The sequence below is a fragment of the Pangasianodon hypophthalmus genome, chromosome 7, assembly GCF_027358585.1.
Source record: "Pangasianodon hypophthalmus isolate fPanHyp1 chromosome 7, fPanHyp1.pri, whole genome shotgun sequence".
Taxonomy (NCBI): Eukaryota; Metazoa; Chordata; class Actinopteri; order Siluriformes; family Pangasiidae; genus Pangasianodon; species Pangasianodon hypophthalmus.
The window spans coordinates 24,890,921-24,912,343 of NC_069716.1; the positions used below are offsets into that span (position 1 = coordinate 24,890,921).

General features: G+C 36.6%; 1 protein-coding gene across 1 annotated transcript in view; it reads left to right on the plus strand.

The window, feature by feature from the left end:
- shank2b (SH3 and multiple ankyrin repeat domains 2b) overlaps positions 1-21,423 on the plus strand; it is a 151,053-nt gene that overhangs the window by 43,611 nt on the left and 86,019 nt on the right. The window contains exons 9-10 of the mRNA XM_053235425.1: positions 4,835-4,912; positions 12,499-12,565. Of these exons, the coding sequence (XP_053091400.1) occupies positions 4,835-4,912; positions 12,499-12,565 (145 nt within the window). The remainder of the gene's footprint in view (positions 1-4,834; positions 4,913-12,498; positions 12,566-21,423) is intronic.

Consider the following 21,423-nt stretch of genomic DNA (forward strand, 5'->3'; position numbering starts at 1 on the left):
GAGATTCATCAGTGACCCCTCAGGGCTGAGGGCTGAGGTGGAGGGCAGCTGCTTCATTACAACCAAGTGCTTTGGACTATTGGCACAGGAATCCTACTGCTTAACAGATCTGTCTCCTGGGAGTGCACTGGGTTGAGGGTGAGGGCAGATGAGCCCCATCTCAATCCTCCTCTCGGCACATTTATTAGGTCCAAGCAGTTAGTCCGATAGTCAAAAGGCCACAAAAGCTCCCTCGCTGTTAAATAAAAGAGCATGAATAAATAAATAAATAAATAAATAAATAAATAAACATGCTACTTTTAGTTTGTCCTCTCAGAAAAGTTATTGGTTCCAAAACACACAGTCAGACAGATAAAAAGGCCACAAAGGCCTCTCCTGCTTCTATAGCCTTATCTTGAGTTTGGTAATCTCTCTATATTTTACATTAAAGTACCCCTGATTTTAAAATGCTTTATTCCAATTACAGGTTGATGCAAAAGTTCCTCAGTGTTTCTCAGTACATTTATACAAGAATGCAAGCTGCATTCACTTCATGGAGGAGAATTTGGAAGGACAAGAAACCTTCCCAAAGTGTTGAAGCATTTAGTAGATGAAAATGGCACTGACATTGTTTTGCTAACTTCAGTTAGCATTAACATGTAACTTTGTTCATGTTAAACATCAGCATTTAGCATGCGGCTGCCTGCGAAAACCCTTTACATGGACAAAATTTGACACTTTCTACCATGTATACGATGTATACTATCAGTATTCCTGAATTGAAATATGCTACTATTTTTGCGTTTGTTTTGTTTGTTTACCTGGTTTATGATCTAATTGCACATGTACCTGGTATGGTACTTCAGGTGGTAACTTGTGAATGACTTATATATATACGTATATATACATATTGTGTGTGTGTGTGTGTGTGTGTGCACGCATGCATGTGCATGATTGAATCCAGGTGCAAACGGTCAGTAATCAGGTGAATGTGAATGGGACATGTGGCTTGGGATCTGTAGTCTGTGATGGCCCTGTTAGTTGGCCGTGGTGTACTCTGGGAAACGGTGTCTAATGCCAATGCCGGCATAGACATGACAGCTAGCTTTCTTACCCAGAAGTAAAGTTCTATCATTTTAAAATCTGGTTTCTTCCACAAGTGACAAGGGAGAAAACTGCAATCAAAAATTACATTTCACTGAAAGACGCCCCACCCACCTCTACATTTATAACCTAATCTATTTATGGAAAAACTTTATTGCCACATTTTAAAGAATTACTGTATAAGTTTAAAATGATCACTTTCAAGTGCTCTTCTCTGTTTTGATGATGATGTGATGAAGCAGGAGCATCATGGACATTTTTCCAACCAGTATCTGACCACAATCTGAATTAATTCTGTTACACAATGAGAAAATCCCACTTCACTGGTCAGGGTTTAGACATCATCAGGCAGACTGACTGTTTTACTGCTGCATTTGATAAACCAAATACATACCGTACACAACATGATCTTTGCAGGCAGACGCCAAGCCAAGGTTAGAGATTCTCCTCAATAAAAACATTTCCATATCTTTTTGGTAAACTGTATTTATATCTTCTTAAATCAGAAATGTCAAGGTATATTATTGGCAGAAAAACTGAATTTTGGTCAAAATCCAGTTGTTCATCTTCTTTGCAAAATTCAGCCACAATGAATCCAATGGCTTTTCACACACTGCCTCACATTTCTTCCTCCTCTTTAATCACACTGAAAGAGTGGTATATTGTATCAGCTGTAATTCATTATAAACTGAATAGTAATTAAAAAATTCTAATTTTAAGAATTTATTTTCTAGAACTCAAAGCACAATTATGTAGCACATTTCGGTTATAGAAATCAGGATTGTCAGAAAGCTCCAAAAATATTGACTCGTCATTCACATTATGTCGGAACTGCAGTTATTTCCATAGGATATGAATGCAGCATAGGATCAGTTTGTGATGTCATAAAATGAGCTTGAACCGTATGCAAATCATCAGTGCTGCAATTAGAAACTTTTGCCTACATAACCTGCAATGCTAAGCTAGCTAGGTTCCAATTTGAGTATGCAAATATGTAGTTTATAGTTTAACATTATTAAAGATTTAATAACATATTTAATAGCTGACAGGAAGGTTAGACTGTAACATACCGTAATGCTCTTGAAATGTAATGAACTTTATAGCTGAGCTCATTTATAAAGTAGTGATTAGCGTCATAGCTGGGTTCACTTAAAAAATAGTGCTAGCATTAGCATCTAACTTGAGAGTGGTAGCATTAGCATATTAGCTGGAATCATTTATATTAAACTCTGAATGCGGATTGATTTAGAAAATGAGCGTAGCATTTACTTTCCAGTGTGATTTATTAATAAAATAGTGATAGCCTCATCACTGGGTTTATTTATAAGTCTGCACTGGCAGTAGCGTTAGCATTAGCGCTGGCAGTTTTGGTGTAACTGGCAGCAGGTTGTTAACACTCGCAGTTTAAAAGCAGCCGAGCTGAGAGTCACCCTTCTGCTTCCTCTCCAGGGGATTCAGCATGTCTTATCCTCTCTACGCCACTAGATCAACACTACGACTATTGCTACTAGTCTTTATTTGAGCCCTAAAGCACTGCTGTGGCCTGCCATATGTCTGAAACCGCACTCTATCCTCTACGTACTGACTTCAGAATTATTGGCACCCTTCATGAAAAAGAGCAAATGGGTAATATTTTCATGAGGGAAATTCCTCGCAAGCTGCTCCAGGCTTCTGGTGGTTTTTTCCTTTTTTAATGGCCATGATTGGACTTAATGGTATTTTATTTATTTTTAATTTTATTCAGTACCAGACTCACAGGTCAGCATTTTTTGTGTCTGTATCTTTTGTGTTAAAATCTCTGAATTTCTTCATGGTGATGGATGACAAGAAGAATTTGATACGTATACAACTTCACATTTGTTGCTGGTGTTTCTGGAGAAACATTTTCATAACAATATAAAAATAGATTAAAAAAATAATATGCAATGGAGAAACAAACAAACACACAAATACTTACATACATACATACATACATGCATAGGAATATATTTATTTTTATAGATTTATTTCAAATATGGTATATATTTGGAAATATATTTACATTTATTTCAATTTATTTGCTTTTATTTCCTAGAAGTATAGGAATTTAGAAACATTTGAAATAAATGCAACCATATTGCCATATTTGGAAAAAACACATTTGTTTAAATTGCAACATTTGTGCAACATAAAACATTGAAAAAATGTGGGGTTTTTTTTAATGAATTTTTACGAGAATAATTTTTTGGAGGATCATTATATTTTTTTAATTTTATATTTTATGTATTTTCTTCATGGAAAATTTGAATCATTGTATTTAATATTTGTTTTATATCATCATTCTCTTGGGACTCTGGAGCTGACTGCTATTTTGGGAGTTACTTTACAGTCATGCATGGCCGCGTAAACCAGACTATCCAGTGCACTTGTCGCATGATGCATTGCACTAGGTTAATATCCAAACAGTGAACCCTATCAGGTGTAGTATACACTCGAGAAATAAGGGGCAGCGCATCATTTTGTACGTAACTCAAGTCTGGATGGAGGCCATATTAACCCTCCAGTTGCGTCTGGTTTGGGATCCTCTGTGCTTTCTAGGACAGAGGATAGTCTTATTGATGTAGTCTTATTTAGTTCTGTGTAGTCTCATGTAGTTCGGTGTTGTTTGTGTTGTAGCACCATGGTCCTGGAGGAACGTTGATTTGTTTCTCTCTTTACTGTACCAGCTGTATATGGTTTACTGTACCAGCTGTATATGGTTTACTGTACCAGCTGTATATGGTTGAAATGACAGTAAAGCCACTTGACTTGACATGACTTGAGCAGTGTGCTTTGAAAGCTTTTCCAGAATGATTTATGACCTTTGGAGAGGAGCCGAGGTCATGGCTCATTTCTGGTAATTTACAGCACCAAATGAAGTGACCGAAACCGGTTGCTTTTTTTTACCTGCTGTGTCCTGACTGGCTGTCCTTTTGACCCCCACGTGTGATATGTGTTTTCATGAGTTTATCAGTTTCATCAGTAAGTGGATGTTGTTAGCAAATGATGTTCTGTTTACACTAAAAATAATCACAGTTTTGTCTCCATGTCAACAAGAAAGAAAGTGCTAAATGTGATGCGCTGATTTTTTTTTTTTTCACAGAGGAAAAAATATCTGCACATATGATTATTGTTCATATAAGAGCATTTGGCTCAGTGAGACTAGTATAAGAAGGAAGGTAGGAAAGTGCACTGTAGGTGTGTGTGTGTGTGTGTGTCTTTTGTGGTGAGCTATTCCGTGGGTGGGCTCCTGAATCCAGCTGGATGGAGTGGGCTGGAGTGCTACAAAGCCATGTCTCTCTCTCTCTCTCTCTATCTCTCTCTCTCTCTCTCTCTCTCTCTCACCAAGACAAACACACAAACCTCTCCTCTGTGTGATACTGATTTTGGGTGTTGACTTTGTTAAAGCTTCACACTTGCAGAGAGCTGAAGTCTCTCAGGCTTTTCAACACAGGTGAGCGATTATATCCTGGGATCTTTCCTCATTTAACTCCTCATATTTCTCTTAGTTTCTTCATTCCTGATCACCTGTACACACTTTTATTCGACGATGTATTTTAATGGATCTCTAAGGGTTTCTTGGAAAGCGTTCCTATTAACAGGTGTCTGTGAATGTGTTAACATGTGTCAGTGTGTATAATAGAAGAGAAGAGCAAAGAGCGAGATCTTCTGATGTTCACAGTCGACGATGGATCGTTGTAAATATTCTTTAATCCTTTTTTTTCTTTTGAAGGAGAATTGCGCCAGAGTTTTGCTGCTTCACGGAGCCAGCAAGGAGGTGAAGAACTACCGTGGGCAAACTCCCTTCCAGGTACACGACATACACACACACACACACACACACACACACACACACACACACACACAGTATACTGCAGCATCTTGACATGTCCTGCATTGTGGATCTGTTATATATGGATATATTTAGTTCCATAAGAGTGAGCAGCCCAGTATGTTTGTTGCGTTACCTTAGTCAACACCTTTTTTTTATTGTGTCCATGTGTTTTTACGTCCTCTGACACGTGCTTGGACAGTTTACGACATTGCTTTAGTTTTGGTCCTAGAAATGCTGCACTGACGAAAAAAAAGGTAGATTTATTCTATGGCTTTTAAAGTCTGTTCTCTTAGCGAGGTGAAGTGAACGTGTAGAGCAAAGCAGCTGTTACATAAGCAATGCGAAGAATAAACCACAGAATGATCTAATCTTTTACTGTTGTGTATGTTGCCTGTTTTAAAGAATTCATTAAGAGTTCATGTCATTCCAGGACAGACTGAAGCTTATAATCTCAGCCTGATTAGTTTCAGCATTATGCTCATGTTTAAAATGAACTCTCAGTTGTTTTCAATTTTGTTATGATTTATACCTTTATACTAAGCTTATGACACTAAGATGGTGTAAGTTCACTACGTGGTATTAAGCTGCATGTTGCACAGGATTGCGCAATGCTAAATTAATTAGAAGTTAAATGAATGAAATGAATGAAATCTATCCTAAAGAATGAACCTATTTTGTTTTTAAAAGAATAAATTAATTAATACTTTATTATATAGTTAAATAAATCACATTTTAATGTAATTTCTAAACAATGGTTTGCCCAGTCAAATAATAATAATAATAATAATAATAATAATAATAATGTTGTTTTCGTTGTTGTTAAACACTGTATTAATTACATACTTATAACTGCAATAAGCAATTTTACATGCAATTTTGACAACTACTTTCTCCACCCATTGCTAAATACATTAACCTAACATTAATAAATTACATTTTAATACATAATAAAATGAATTCAGTTAAATCAGCATGAAGCTCATAATATTCTGTTATGTAATATTAAATATTATTTTTTGTTTTCTAAGAGTTTATTAACTAATCTTTGACTGAGTGGCAGGCTTTAGATTAAGGAAGCAGGGTGTGGTTTCTGATTGTCATAGCTGCGTATTGGAGCGACTACAGTGACTGGGTTTGGGATGCAAAACACTGAGCAAGCAGAGAGACATGATCTTGAAGAATACATAAGCTCTGTTAACCAGGCGTGTGATCATTTCATAATAATGACCAGATCTGATATCATGGGTTCTTCTATGATCATGATATTGTCAAAAATGACTTAAAGTTCAATCTTCAATAGAAGGGATGCAAGTGACACATCTTTTATTTTGTGTGGAGAATTATGGAATTGCCTTCCTCAAGAATCTTACACAACCTTATGCTGGCTTTACTGAAAATATGTTTTAAAAGAAGGAGGTGTCCACAGTAAATCATGCGTAGATGAACTAGTCAATACAATAATGAATTTTAAAAATATTGCATAAAAATCATTCTAAAAATATTGTTAGTCAGTTTGATATGATCTGGCGACCTTTACTTGACTTCTCTATTGATGTTTATTAAGATCATATTAGCACCTTAGAAATGCTAATGAGTGTTCATTCATATTTCTCTTTTGTACTTCCTTAATAAATTAATAATAATTTATTTCTTAAAAAAGGAGGACACATTATTCCAACATGTAACATTTTATTTAAGTGGGACACATTTATAAGCAAACTGTAAATCTTTATTATTATTATCATTATTATTATTATTAATTGAACGATTGAGAGGGTTACTTTATTTTTTAACATTATGTAACCTTAAACTAACAGCACATTCATGGCACTGTGAAAAAATTCAAAAAGTATTCATAGTGCTTCATAACAGTGTTATAAATGTACATGGCTGGCATATCGACTTCATAAACAAGTGAACTTGTATGATGTACTTACTTACTTAAACGAGCAAATGAAATGTACTCAAGTGAAAGTAGAAAAGTTGCTACTATTAAATGTACTCACGTATAAAAAATTAAAAAGTAAATGTTTTAATCTGATGAAATTAAGTTAATGTCGGGTTTTTATCCAAGAAGTAACTTTTATTACAAATCTAAAACTGTTAGAAGATGATTTGTGCAAGTATGCTCATAAATGTACATATTTCTTTGTAATGAGTTTCACTTAAACCAAAAGATTTTTACGTATTTACTTTTTAAAACTTACATATTTCACTTCAGTGGGAATTCTGCTCTTAATTTAAATATATTGATCCATGTTTGTTCCAGTGTGTTTTGGTGTTTAAGCTTACCATATAAATACCCCAAAATTATAAAAAATAGTACAATTACTCAAGTATTTTCCACACCTGGCTATTAGTGAAGACAAAATACAAATTAAAAAAAGTCTCAAAATTGACTCATAATGGGAACGGAGCTTCTTCTTCTTATTATTATTATTCTCTCTCTCTCTCTCTCTTTCTCTTTTTAATTTTATGTAAAGACAAAGCAACATACTTCATAAAACATTTTATGTAACATCACAGGTTCTTGAGTCTTATATACAGTGGGGTCCAAAAGTCTGAGAGATCTAGTGAAAAAGCTTCTATTTTGTATTCTTTTCTAATTTAATACAAAAATGATAAAATATTATATTGTGGACAACAACTTGAGTGAAACGTAGAATCTCTGAAATATTTACATGAATTTCAGAGTTTCTTAGTATTTGGTGTGCCCCCTTTTTTTGCTTTAATTACAGTGTGCACTCGAACTGTCATGGACTCCACAAGTTTGTGCAAAACCTTATGATCCATTTTAGAGCAAATCCATTGACGTGTCGTCCGAACACACACTTCAATGGAAGAGATTAGACATGAGGAAAATCTGATCTATTGTACCAAGCAGTTAACATGGTCAATATCACAAATTTGCTTACATTTAAATAGGGATCTAGAAATAGCTCAGAATCTTGACTATTTAAGAATATTTAAAGTTTACTTCCATTTACTTTCTTTGTTGGAAATATTTTAAAATCTGATTATTTCTGATTTTAAATGAAAAAAAAAAAAAATCCCAGATTTTCAATGTGGTCTCAGACTTTTGGACCCCACTATAAATCTTGCAATATTGTTTTATAAAATAGCTATGCAATGTATATAAATGTGTTATGAAACCTCAGTGTAGATACAGTTCAAATAAAGTGTAAAGCCATATTACTGCTGCGTGAATGAACCCCAGATCTAATGAAGTTGTCTATGATTGGTTGAAAATTGTAATATACTATATTATAGAACTGATCATCGGCGCAGGACTGTTTAACTCTGTCTCTGTAATCGTTTGTAATGGAGTTTGTTACTGAAGACAATAAACACTGAAATGCCATGAGAGTTTCACATACTAATCAAATATGCTTTGCCACTGAAGCACTCTGAAACATTTGCACACAAATCTATATTTGTAAAAGCTCTATTTTCTTGTTTGTTCTGTTCAACCCGGAAAGAAAGACTTTTTCCTACATGTACCACATCATCGTCTCTGTTCCAAATGCTTTCTATAATATGACTCTGTTTACACCTGCTTGCTTAACTGTGTCCAGTGTTTTGGATTGTACTGATATAATTTTAACCATACACATTAACACTTGCACCCAAATGAGTCTCTAGTTAGCCTGATTGGAACTGGATTGCTGTCTTGCACATTATTATTCAAATCAGCTCATTACATTCAACCCCCAATTTCCTGTGTTGTTCCTAGTTTTCAGTTCTTTTTGTAAACAATGGTTGCCACATCATAGTCTGGAAATAGTGATTTTTTTATGTGGTGTTTTTATTCTTTTTAAAGGCACCAACTTTGGCAGTCATGCACTTCAAATCATTCCACTTAATACAGCTTTCAAATCACACAGAAGGAAGATGTTGAGTGGATAAGTGAGATTGAACATTAAGAGATGTTTATTTATGCCCTGATTTTTGTCGCTCTTTGTCAGGCACTTACACTCACTGTCCATTTTATTAGGAACACCTGTACACCTGCACATTCATGCAGTTATCTAATCATGTGGCAGCAGCACAATGCATAAAATCATGCAGATACAGGTCAAGAGCTTCTGTTAATATTTACATCAAGCGTCAGAATGAGGGAAAAAGTGTGATCTCTGTGACTTTAATCATGGCATGGTTGTTGGTGCCAGATGGGCTGGTTTGAGTATTTCAGATATTCAGATATCTCCTGGGATTTTCACACACAACAGTCTCTAGCGTTTACACAGAATGGTGCGAAAAACAAAAAACATCCTGTTAGTGGGGGGTCAAATGACTCAAATAAGCGCTTTTAACACAGAAGACAGTTGAAGACTGGAAAAAGACCAGGTGATTTTTTTTCCCTAATCTTCAACTGTGCCCATGATAGCATCAGATTCCTGTTCCTGGCTGACAGGAGTGGAATCTGATGTTGTCTTCTCCTGTTGTAGTTCATCCACCTCAAGGTTCGATGTTTTGTGCATGCTGAGATGCTTTTCTGCTCACCATGGCTGTAAAGAGTGATTATTTGAGTTACTATATCCTTCCTGGCAGCTCAAACCAATCTGGCCATTTTCCTCTGACCTCACTTATCAGCAAGGTGTTTCCACCCACAGAACTGTCGCTCACTCAATGTTTTTTGTTCTTCGCACCATTCTCTGTAAACTATAGAGACTGCTGTATGTGAAAATTCTAGATCAGCAGTTTATGAAATATTCAAACCAGCCCATCTGGTACCAACGTCCTTGCCACAGTTAAAGTCACAGAGATGACATTTTTTCCCCATTCTGATGTTTGATGTGAGCATTAACTGAAGCTCATTTCCTGTATCTCCTTCACTCTGACTGACAGGCACATAGACCAAGCCTCCATCACTGTGACTGACAGGCACATAGACCACAGCTCCTTCATTGTACCTTAGAGGCACAGAGGCCACACCTCCTTGACTGTGACTGACTGGCACATAGACCACGCCTCCATCACTGTGATTGACGGGCACATGGACCATGTCTCCTTCACTGTAACCAAAAGACACACAGACCACACCTCCTTGACTGTTACTGACAGGCACATAGGCCACACCTCCTTCAATCTGACTGACAGGCACATGGGCTACATCTCCTTCACTCTGACTGATAGGCACATAGACAATGCCTCCTTCACTGTAACCAAGAGACACAGAGGTCACACTTCCTTCACTGTGACTCACAGGCACAGAGGCCACACCTCCTTCCTTGTACCTTACAGGCACAGAGGCCACACCTCCTTGACTGTGACTGACAGGCTCAGAGAAACATGAAGCACAAGAGAGACAGGGATTCTGATAATATTTTTACTCTGTGACATTTTTAACTAATTTATTATAGGAATAAACAGAAGCTGAGTGTGTGTGTGTGTGTGTATGTGTGTGTGTGTGAGATCAGACTTTACAGCCTTACACTCCTGAATAAATATGTACATAATTAAACATTCCAGCTCATAGTTTACTTAATGTGTTCATTCCTCTCGATTCAGTCCTGTCTCATAAATCATCATCATGCCTGCGAATATTTATTGAGTCTTCTTGTCTTCTTCAGTCTAAGCCAAGTTGTTCTCTGTTGCTCAGCTCTGCTGCTGCTGTATAGTTTAACGCCCTGTATTATTCATCTCACGCTGCTAAAATTATATTTCACGCCTCAATTGCAGCTTGATTACAGCTCATTTGAGGACAAAGCGCCAGGCCTCCAAACGGATACACTGCATTCTGCCTGGTTAAACAAGACTTCCTGCAGCCAGAAGTAGCTGCACGCTGTGACCCCAATATCTTCATCCAAATCAGGAAATCATGTCAACATGGATGAATAATTCCCTCTTTAACCTTCTAAATGACAAAGTATACATATCTGTTCCACACCAGGAAATGGTAAAAGTATACAGTACGTTATTCCAAAGTACATTCTCACTAAAAAGGAACCTTGACAGGCATGATATGGACATCAGCACTATAACATTTAGTGCACTGTCATTAGTGACATGAGATTTGTTTCCTTGCAATCTATCCCTGGATTATTATTATTGGATTTTGTAAGAATGAATCCCAAACTGGCAGAAGCTATTTTAACACTCTTTGATGTCATATTACATTTTAACCACAGATACACAAATACGTCTTTCAACCAAAACACTAAAAGTAAAAGGGCAGAACGGCTTTTTAGAGAGAGAAAAAAAGTCAATACATATCATTATACCACAGCATTGTTGAATTATTGATTCGGATTGGTCAGAAGGTGTTGAGTAATTTTCCATAACATCTACTGTATTCTGACAGTAGATCCAGCTGCAAGGTTTATAATAATGTAAGCGACTCATTTCAGCGACTTCTATGGCGGATTAAACAAAAACCGTGTGTAATCTTCGATATGGTGAACTTGTCTATGAGAAGATGTTCATTTAACAGTTATAGAAGTATTTTCTCTGGAACACAAAGAGGTTGGTGATAACAGGAACTAACTTGTTTTGCGGATGTTCCACAACATTAAACTTAACTAAAGCATACAGTGTAGCATTCTTTAATAAATAAAAAACATTGTTAGTGCTGGCAAATTGCTTGTGAGACATGATGCCTCGAGGAAAATAATCAACTTCAGGGTGGTAAGAATAACTCCGTTTCACTACAGGTTGCATCACACCACCCCATTGTCAATAGTTTTTCTATAACAGCATGCAGCAGGTGTTTTATTCCTTACTTAAATTGGTTTTCTCGTTGTCATAGGTATTTGTAACACCAGGATGTTCCTCCTCCATGCCAGCAGAGGTCGCACTCTCCTGAGTTCTAGTGAAACTTCTGATCTCAATTTTCTGTTTACTTCCTCATTTTTTGTATATATATCGTAAGCTTACAGTTTTCTGTAGTTCATTACGAAGTCTTGCCAATTCTTGCAGGTTCTGAATCCTTGTTCATCCCTTCACTCTGGCTGAAGCCTTTGGCTGTTCATTTGACCACTCTTTGCTTTGTCGTCTGGTTCTGTCGTTGAGGCCTGATCATGTTTTCAGACATGCTTGTTTTACTATTTTTGGATTTTGGATCTTGTTTTAGTACTGTCAATAAAGCCTCCCTACGTATAGATCCTAAACCTTCTCCAGAGTCCAGTCCAACACTAGGACATTTATTCACTTTTTAAGAACATGCGTGATTTTAATGTTACATTAATAATGTAAATATTATGATATATTTTTTATAGTCAAGATTTTGGAGTAGGATTTTTAATGTTACAGTATGTTAATGCAGATATACTGTAGGTGCTGTAGTGTTGATTTACTAAATATTATGGCATATGATTGTAACTGCTGGTAGCATAAAAACACTAACACATGGCATATTTCAATCATGGTACTCTAAAATGATAAAGTAAAATTAAATCACTTTGCAACTACAGGAAAAAAAATTATAGTCTGGAAATTACAGTACACACAAGATAGTAGTATATTGACTAATGCTCAATCAATCAATCAATCAATCAATCAATCAAAACCATTGTGCATGATATTGATGAACTGATCTTTTTTCCTTCTTTTGTTTTCCGAAGGTGGCCATCATTGCAGGGAACTTTGAGCTGGCAGAGTTCATAAAGAACCACAAAGACGATAACATTGGTAAGTCAGAGCAGCTTGCTTTCTTTAATGAAAACTGTCGCTCAGCTTATAACCTCTGCCTGGCATTTCATGTAAGAGTCTCAACCTCACGAAATGAAATTTAAAATGAAGCTCCTTCCTGTTTGAGCAATGATACTGATTTTCCTGTAGCCAGAGGCACAAGTTGAACTTTGGCAAATAATGTAAAGACTGTCCCAAACAATACATTTACAGTAGTTTATATAGAGCTAGTACTGTACAGAATTTAGTCGCACCTCAGAAACTTAAGATTCATTACTAACTAATAGTGCATAAAAAACCCAGACCAAATTCAACATGGTCACATACTTGCAAATTCATAATAATTTGCATAACTCAAGTTATTTGAAAAGAAACATGTTGTGGATAGGGGCGTGGTTAATGTACATAGCTTGTCTTACCACCTTGTTTATATGATATCAAACAAAATCGAACAAAATGCAGTAAGATAGTGTTCATCACTTTGGGCTGTATTCGGAACTGGCAACTTATATCAATGGCTTAAGTTCAAAAATGACGTCAACATTTACTCTGGGAAAGTTCCTTGTATTCAGAGTCGGCTTACGCACATACTTAAATTGATTTCCTGAGTTCACCATTCAGATGATTAAAATTGCCTGCATGTAGTTCATGCCTTTGTGGTTAGCAGATTTTTCTTAAGATTTTCAGAGACAGGTTTCTTTACAGCATCTAGACCACTGTCTTTAAACACAAACACTTATCTTTAAGCCCACAAAAAATCATGGGATAGAAAATGTGGACTGAAGAAACAGATTTTCTTTCAGCCTTATTTGTTAAATTCATTCAGGATTATTTTTTCCTTTCTTGGAAATGTTTTTTCCTTACTTGTCAACACAGGTCCATTAACTTTATAAAACACATCATGTGAATACTTATATAAGCTCATAGTTCAAACAAAAAAAAATTCAAATAAGTAATGCTGCAAATTTATAGTGTCAGGAACTTTTAATGTAGTAATATTTGTGATAAAGCTGTTGAAAGCATATTCTTGCATTTTGATGCCACACTGCGTCCTATTTTTCATCTCGATTTATCTCTGAGTTGTTTGCTTGTGAAGTTGTTCGTTTGCCAATTATATTTCTGCTAATCTGAATATGACCCTTGGATTTAGACATCTAGTTTATCACACTCTCTGCTGCAATGAACATGTGTGGTCATGTGTAATTAGCTGAATGTTTATGTTTTAATGAGATGATGAATAATTACCCATGGACACCACTTTATATTCCCGTAATCCATCCCACATGTAGCAGATGTCAATATAGATGTTATAACAAATAAAAGTCATCGTCATCTTTTTCTCCTTTCGGGGCCGAAGATGACTTCTGAGGAATTTATCCCAGAGCGAACATGTTCATTTCGGTTAATAACACGCATAATCAAGTCCCTCATTATATCTAGAGGAAGTGTAGCAAATTGAATTAATCATTAGAGATCATTAGACAGTCTGGAATAGGAGAAATGAGACGGCACTGGATAAACAGCTCTTAAAGGACGTTATCCGAGTGCACATGCCGGATGTAGACATGCTTATCATGAGCTTCTCTCATGCTCTGCTCTTTATATCATCTTATAGAGATTTTTTTTTTTTTTTTTTTTTGTCGCACCAAGCCTTGTTCGTTATGCTTGAAGAAATCACAACCCACTATTATCAAAGTTATTGCACCTATAATTAATGTTAACAGGTACCTAATGACAAATTTAATAAAAATAGGTTCTCTAAGTGGAAAGTTTAGAAATGTAAGAACAATAAAAATGCCTAAATATTATTCCACACATTTAATGTGCCTAATTTTTGAATAGCTTGTTTGTAAGGGGGTGACGTGGGCCATGATTCTTTTTTTCCCCACTGACTGTAAAAGGTTTGCTCTATAATCATATATTTGCAAAGTCATAAGGTGAGCTTTTAGCATCAGACAACTTAAATTTCTAAAAGAAAATCTCAACTTTAAATAATTTCACAGTAAGAATGAGATCTAATACCCATCACTGTCATCTATCTGCTGCTATTTATCAAGGCAGTTTGTATCGTGATAGCTAGTGATTAGCATCCAGCTAGTTTGAGTTATCATGAAAGCTGTTGTTAGTTAACCTTAAGCTAATATTGGTTCCTTGGTGTAAGGGCCAATAATTTAGCATCAGGAACTAAAATCAGTATGTGACTTGAAGCAGACGTTTTTACTTGTACTTACACTTTCATACTTTTCATACTTAATTTGAGTGAAGAATTTGAGGCTGGACTTCAACTTTTATTTGAGTGTTTATTTTGATAATTGCATGTTTACCTGAGTAAATGCGGTATTTTTACCACCTTTCTTTACACCCTGTAGTGTGTGTTGTTAACATGATGTGTGTTGTCACCGTTCTGCCCATATAGATGGTTCTGGATGATCATATAGCTGAGTGTGAGCACACATCTAGTGAAAGTGAGAGAGAGAGAGGCACTCAGTGGATCTGACCTACATACGATATAGACCATTTGAGAAGAAGGCACTCACACACATGCATGCACACACACACACACACACACACACACACACATTCAATATGAACAGTATTCCTACTATTTAATCACTCATATTTAGGGCAAAATCAGCGCTCGATTTCTGTACTGGAGTAAATTTGGGATCAGAACATGTTCGAAAAGGGTCACATGCTTAACAAGTCTTTTTTTTTTTCCTTTGTCAGTCAGCTGTCCTGGTTTTTCTCACTATCTCTCACACTATACTTCTCACATGTTACACTTGCGGTTGCAGTTTGCTTGCATAACCTGATTTATAAATGGCATCACTGGTCACTTTGCTGGCTTAATTTTGTTGCCTTTGGGAAAACAAGACTAGCTTTGCTGAATCCTAGGAAACACTGTTTTTCACTGTTTTTCTAACTTATAAGAAATTATTAAAAAAAAACATCACACTGTCTATACATTTTATAATCTCAAAATATCACTCATTACATGTGTTATTCATTTTATACTGTACATTCACTTTAGCTCAATAATTTTTTCAATAATTTTCAATATTTTTTTCAAAGTTGGCTGTGGCTGTAGAAGTACATACCATGCCTTACATAAGTATTGACACCCAGTGGACTTTTTCATATTTTGTAATGCAATTAATTTAAGAAGTTTAAATACAACATGGGCGAATACTTACGCAATCACATATTTTATGTTTTCATTTTTCAATAATTTTGCTAAATATTTTGATTTCAGACCCTTCCTCACCACCTGCTTCAGTAGTATAGGCTATTTTTTGTAAATTCATGACATTAAAATCCCAAGTTCCCAGGCTGTAACAGTTCTTATGCAGGGCAGTGTATTCTTATTATTTGTCATCTTAATATAAGTTAATATAAGCTGTGTAAGGATTAACACATGACAAAACATGTGATTATTTGAAAATGATTTAATGTTGTGGAACGTTGTGGAACAATGACACTGAGAATTTTTAAATTCTGTTTATTATTAGTCTTAGATTATGTTGATCATCTGCCATACAAGTCCCTGTATATGAGCTGTTACTATAGAAACAATAACATATTAGAATGAGCGCATTAATATAAACCTATCATATACGTTACAGCCAAAACTGTTATACAAAAATAATGCACACTTTCTGTCCCATCAGATTCGAGAATTCAACCGCACTGTAGTAGAAATATAATTAGTGAATAAATCACATTTGTCATGAACATTATTCTAATGGCTACTAGCCAGCTAGCGAACATTAGCTAGATATATTACAGTAATATAACACTATCTTTAAAAAGAGATAATAATTTGAACAGAAAGAATATTTAGTTTTAAAAAGCTTAGCCAGGATGCACAAGAAATCATGTTAAAAAATTTTCCTTATCCTACTCTTAGGGATTATTTTCTCGTGGCTACACCTCACTTTCTTTCCTAAATTGTCCTGCAAATGTTTTCGGGTCAGACTGATGAAGAATGAAAAAGTGAGTGAAAAAAAAAGACTAGTTACTTTCACAATGGGAGACTGCAAGTCATATTTATTTCAAAGCACATAACATTTGCCTGAACAGAGAGGAACGATCCACACAGCATTAGCTAGTCAGCTAGGTATAACTTAGCCATGAAGTTTAGCTAGCTAACACTGGATGTGATGCATTAGTATGACTTGTTATCTCTGACTAAGTGTGAACAATGATCACTTTTTAGGACAGGACATGTGTTTGATGTTGAAATTTTCCAAACAGTATATAGAATGCCCTCAAAACAATAGGTGATTTATTGTAAAAACTAAACAGCCAGCGAGAAAGTCAAGTACTTCGGAGAGATGTGGTTGTATTTTTTCCTTTGGGTTAGAGAGGTGTGTTGATGGTGCTGTACTCTGTCCTTTAAAGTGTTGGTCTGGAGTGCGAAGTGTTGAAAACTGGGTGTTATTTTGTTTCATCACTTTTCTCCAGCTGCCCCGTTTTTCCCGCCACCACGGGACTTACACCTTCGACATAAAACCTAGCGCTAACATCAACAGTAACACCAGAGTTAGTCTTCTCTCTCTCTCTCTCTCTCTCTCTCTCTCTCTCTCTAAACTTTTTCATATTAATGTATACTCCCATACTCTTAAACTTCATTCAGAGATGAATGATTTGGACCATCATTTTCCATAACTCAAGCAATCTATCACTCCTGGAGGAGCTCACAGGAAATATAGGATTAATATTTGCAAAATTGACAGCAATGCTATGCTACGCCTAATAGGCAAGCAGAGCAGGTGTGTATAGTACAGAGTAATTTTCTTTGCATAAACAAAATTAAGCTAATGGAGATATGAGGAATGGGATTTGGGATGTCACATTACAGTATCCAATTAAGTTAAGTGCAATTAACAATCCATTTGACTCAGCCAATAAGGAGTAGAAAAGTGATCCTGGCATGCAGAGTACATGAATTATTCCAGAATCCAAAAGGAGAAAAAAAAGAAAGAAATGACAACAGAAAACCCAACAACATATCGAGAGCTCAGTGTTCTGATGTTCTAAAGATGTGGTATTTTGATAGAAAATGGCTTAACCACATGAATTTCATCATTTTCTTCACAATATTCATATTTCACAAGAGCAGTTTCAATGCTTTAGTAAGAAAAGCCAGAGGACAAATAAACTTTTTGCTGTAGATGTTTTATGTTCTCCATTTGAGTGCCAATCAAATGGAATGGAATGAGATTCTAACTTGCAATCTCCAGACAACAGGGCAAACGCACCACCTCACAGTCATCATTCGGTTTCTCTGCCGTCTCGGTCATCTTCTGATCCAGGAGGTGTGTGTTTTTCTTGAATTGGCTGTTAAGGACCTCCAAAGCCTGTAGGGAAGCTAACAAAATTGTCACTCTGTCCAATAAAGTTTGTTCTCTCTTGGACAGAGATGTGATAGAGAAGGTAGACCCTGCAATTCCAAACAAGGGGTTCTGTTCAACTTTTTCAATAAAATGCTGGCAGTTTCTGTCCTGTGTTCGATCTAAAAAGGTTGAACTAGCTCCTATAGACCCTCCCTTTTGTGTGCTACAGATAACAGGTCTGGTTCAAGCCATGTAGCCTCAGAACTCTTTCATAACCATGGACCTGTTCTCAGGTGAAAGAACAGGCATTTCAATTCCTGCCCTTCAACCTTTGCCTAGCACCATGAGTGTGTTTACAAGATGTTTCCTGGTGGCTTTGTGTCATCTGATGGCCATGGATGACAGTTCATGCTCAAGTTGCACCAATGCTTCAGTTCTTCTTCTTCATAATCTCTCCTGTATACTGTGGAGTTGTATCTAAAACTGTTGCTGTAATCATAAAGACTCATCCCAAAACTCTTATTCACAATCTATTCATACTGAACATCCTTTTAGCACACTTAATAATGTTCGTCTTTACTCTTCTACACCTGTACACTATAATGATTTATAATCCACTATCTGTTGTCACCCAGAAGAGGATGGGTTCCCTTTTTGAATGGGTTCCTTACACGGTTTCTTTCCTTGTCACTGTCTCCTCTGGCTTGCTCAATAGAGATCTATGTCATTAGACAACAGAATCAACAGAATCCTCTATATAAAAACCACACTTTTGAGTCCAAGGCTCTGTCCTAGTGGGACTGGAAGGTTACGAGTTCAAATCCTGACAAGAAACAACCGACCCTGTACACTTCACAAGATAACAATGCCATCCAAATAAACAACGCATCATAATATTAACCCCTCACTTCCTATATAAGGTGCTCTCGGCAGATTTGCGTGTATATGAAGCCCCTTTAGTGCCGCTCTGTGGTTGCCATAGTTTCCAGCCACATGTGATAATTGGCTTAAGGATTGTGGGATCAGCGTGATGCTCGTGCACGGCACTCGGGGTCTTCTAGACTCGGTGTTATAGGCATACTATGTTAATTTACTCCAGATTGAATAACAACAGCTAGCAGTGAAATAAGAAGCAAAATAAGAGGAGATATGAGAAAGGTGCATGTGCATTCCTTAAAGGCTTATATTACAATCTTGTATAATAACACACTGTATCACATTTTCATTAAAAAAAAAAAATCCTGACAGCTCTAATGAAAAAAATGACATTCAAAGGGATTTGATGGATTACTGTTAGCCTACCTGCTCCTCAAGTCTGTGTTGAGTAATGAAGTTTAACCCTTTATTGCAGTTGCTGTCCAGTGCTTTAATGAGTATTGATGTTATAAGAGCTCAGGCGTCCGCTCTGTTACTTTCAGCCAGCGTGGATATGCCCTGTACAGATGAAAAGCTTTTAATTGGGTGAAAACGAGTGTTAACATGCTCAGGGCTGAGGCTTGGATTAGAGTTTCCACTCTGTATTAGAGGAAAGATTAATCACAGTAGATACAATGTGGACATAGTGTGTGTGCTTTGCTTTGCTGAACAAACATCACTGTGAAAGACTGTGCAAAACAATTTCGTGCAATTCCAATTTCACTAATTCAACTAGTTTTCTGCAAAAAAAAAGCACAAAAACTGTCCAAATTTTGAAAAAAATCTGCAACAAAATCAAGCATTTTTGGCTGCAACGATCCCAAAAATCTCTGCGAAATCCTGTTAAATGAAAACACAAGCTTATACAAAATGCTTTTGTGCATCAAAGCAAAAGAAACAAGTGCTGATAGTCATGAAGGGGTGTGGTCAGGGCGGAGCTGGATCAGCAGTGACCAAAATCAGGAAGTAATATGGAGCATTCAAAGAAGTTCCAGCAAATTCAGATTGAGCTGAAGTCGTGTTTTATAACATTTTTTTAATTTATCTTTATACCTTTTTTGCTGGATGTTGAATGTAACTCTTAAATTTGTTATCATACAAAAACTTTAATATAGTACTCCCTAGAACTCTATAGCCAGGTTTTGTACTTGTAATCAGTGTGTATAGTATGTAGTTGTTTATACAGTATATGTAGGTGTATAGATTGGACAGGTTGTTATGGTCTTGGAGTCGCTGTTCACTGTCTGTAACATTCAGTCGAAATTAGCTACTGTGCATTAATCACTAAATAAAAATAGGCTGTCCATGTGACATCACAGCCTGGCACAGATTTCAAAATGGAAGAAGGCCTTTCTCTACCACCGTGCTTTTTTTCCCTCTCCTGTAAAAAAAAAAAACAGGAGCTAGAGAGAGGGGGAGGTAGAGAGAGAAATAGGGAAAGGAGAGAGAGAGATCGAGAGAGAGAGAGAGGGAGAGAGAGAGGTTGTGAATTGCTAGCGTGAAAGGACAGCCCACATACATGGAGAATTCACAACCAGGCAACTTGCGCTGACTAATTTAGACATCCATCCATGGGTTGCCTAGCAACACTTGGGGTTTGTTTCTCTTTTTTTTTTTAATTCTTGCATGTACAGCTGTTCGAGGGAGGAGAGAGGGTTAAAATCACTCCGAGACCTTTTCATTCCAGCACACGTTCATTTGCTTGTTATGCCGCCTTGCATTGTTCCTCAGCTGATTGCATCAGTGTGCAATCGACTTCTCCTCACACCGTCGCGTGAATCTGTGACGAGAAGCGAACTTTAGTCAACTTCTCCGCTGAACTTCCAGCGCACATTAGTGCACTTCCGTTTCTTCCCTGATTGAGAGGAAATCTAGAAAGGTCTTATAGATGATCCAGAAACACGGCTCAGATCCTCACGTGTGTGTCTCACTGCTGGAGTTTTAATACAAAAGATGGAAAAATAGAGAGTAAAAGATAGCAAGAGAGAGAACGGTGAAGGGAAAAGGAGAGATGGATGCAAAGAAAGGAGAAGGATGGAAGAAATTTGCAAAAATGCAAGAATGATTCATGTATAAAGGGAGAAAAAGAGATGGGGAGGTGGAAAGAAAGGGAGCCGGAGATGTAAAGTTGAAGAAAAGAGAAGATAAAAGAGGTGAGAAAGAGGCAATGAAAGCTGGAAAAGGATAAAGGAAATGTAAAAAGAGAGGGACAGAGATAGAGAGATGGAAAGAGAAGGAGAAAAAAGAGAGAAAGGTAAGAGATGGGGAGAGGAGCAAAAGAGATGTAGGGATGGGAAGAGAGAAGAAGAGAAAGTTGAAAGGAAAGAGAAAGCACCCAGAAAGATGGAGGAAAGGAAATGGAGAAAAGTGTGAATGGAAGCTTCAAAGGGAAAGGAGAGAGAGAGAGAGAGATCGAGAGAGAGAGAGAAGGAAAAAATAGAGAGAGAGAAAAATAGAGAGAAAGGAGAGACATATGGGGTGGACACGAAAGAGAACCTAAGGGGGAAAAGCAAAAATGAAGGGAAAGGAAAAGATAAAGCGGTGAGCAAATGAGAAAAAGAAGGGAAATGGTGAATAGGGAGAGATGGAAAGGAAAAAGAAAGGAAG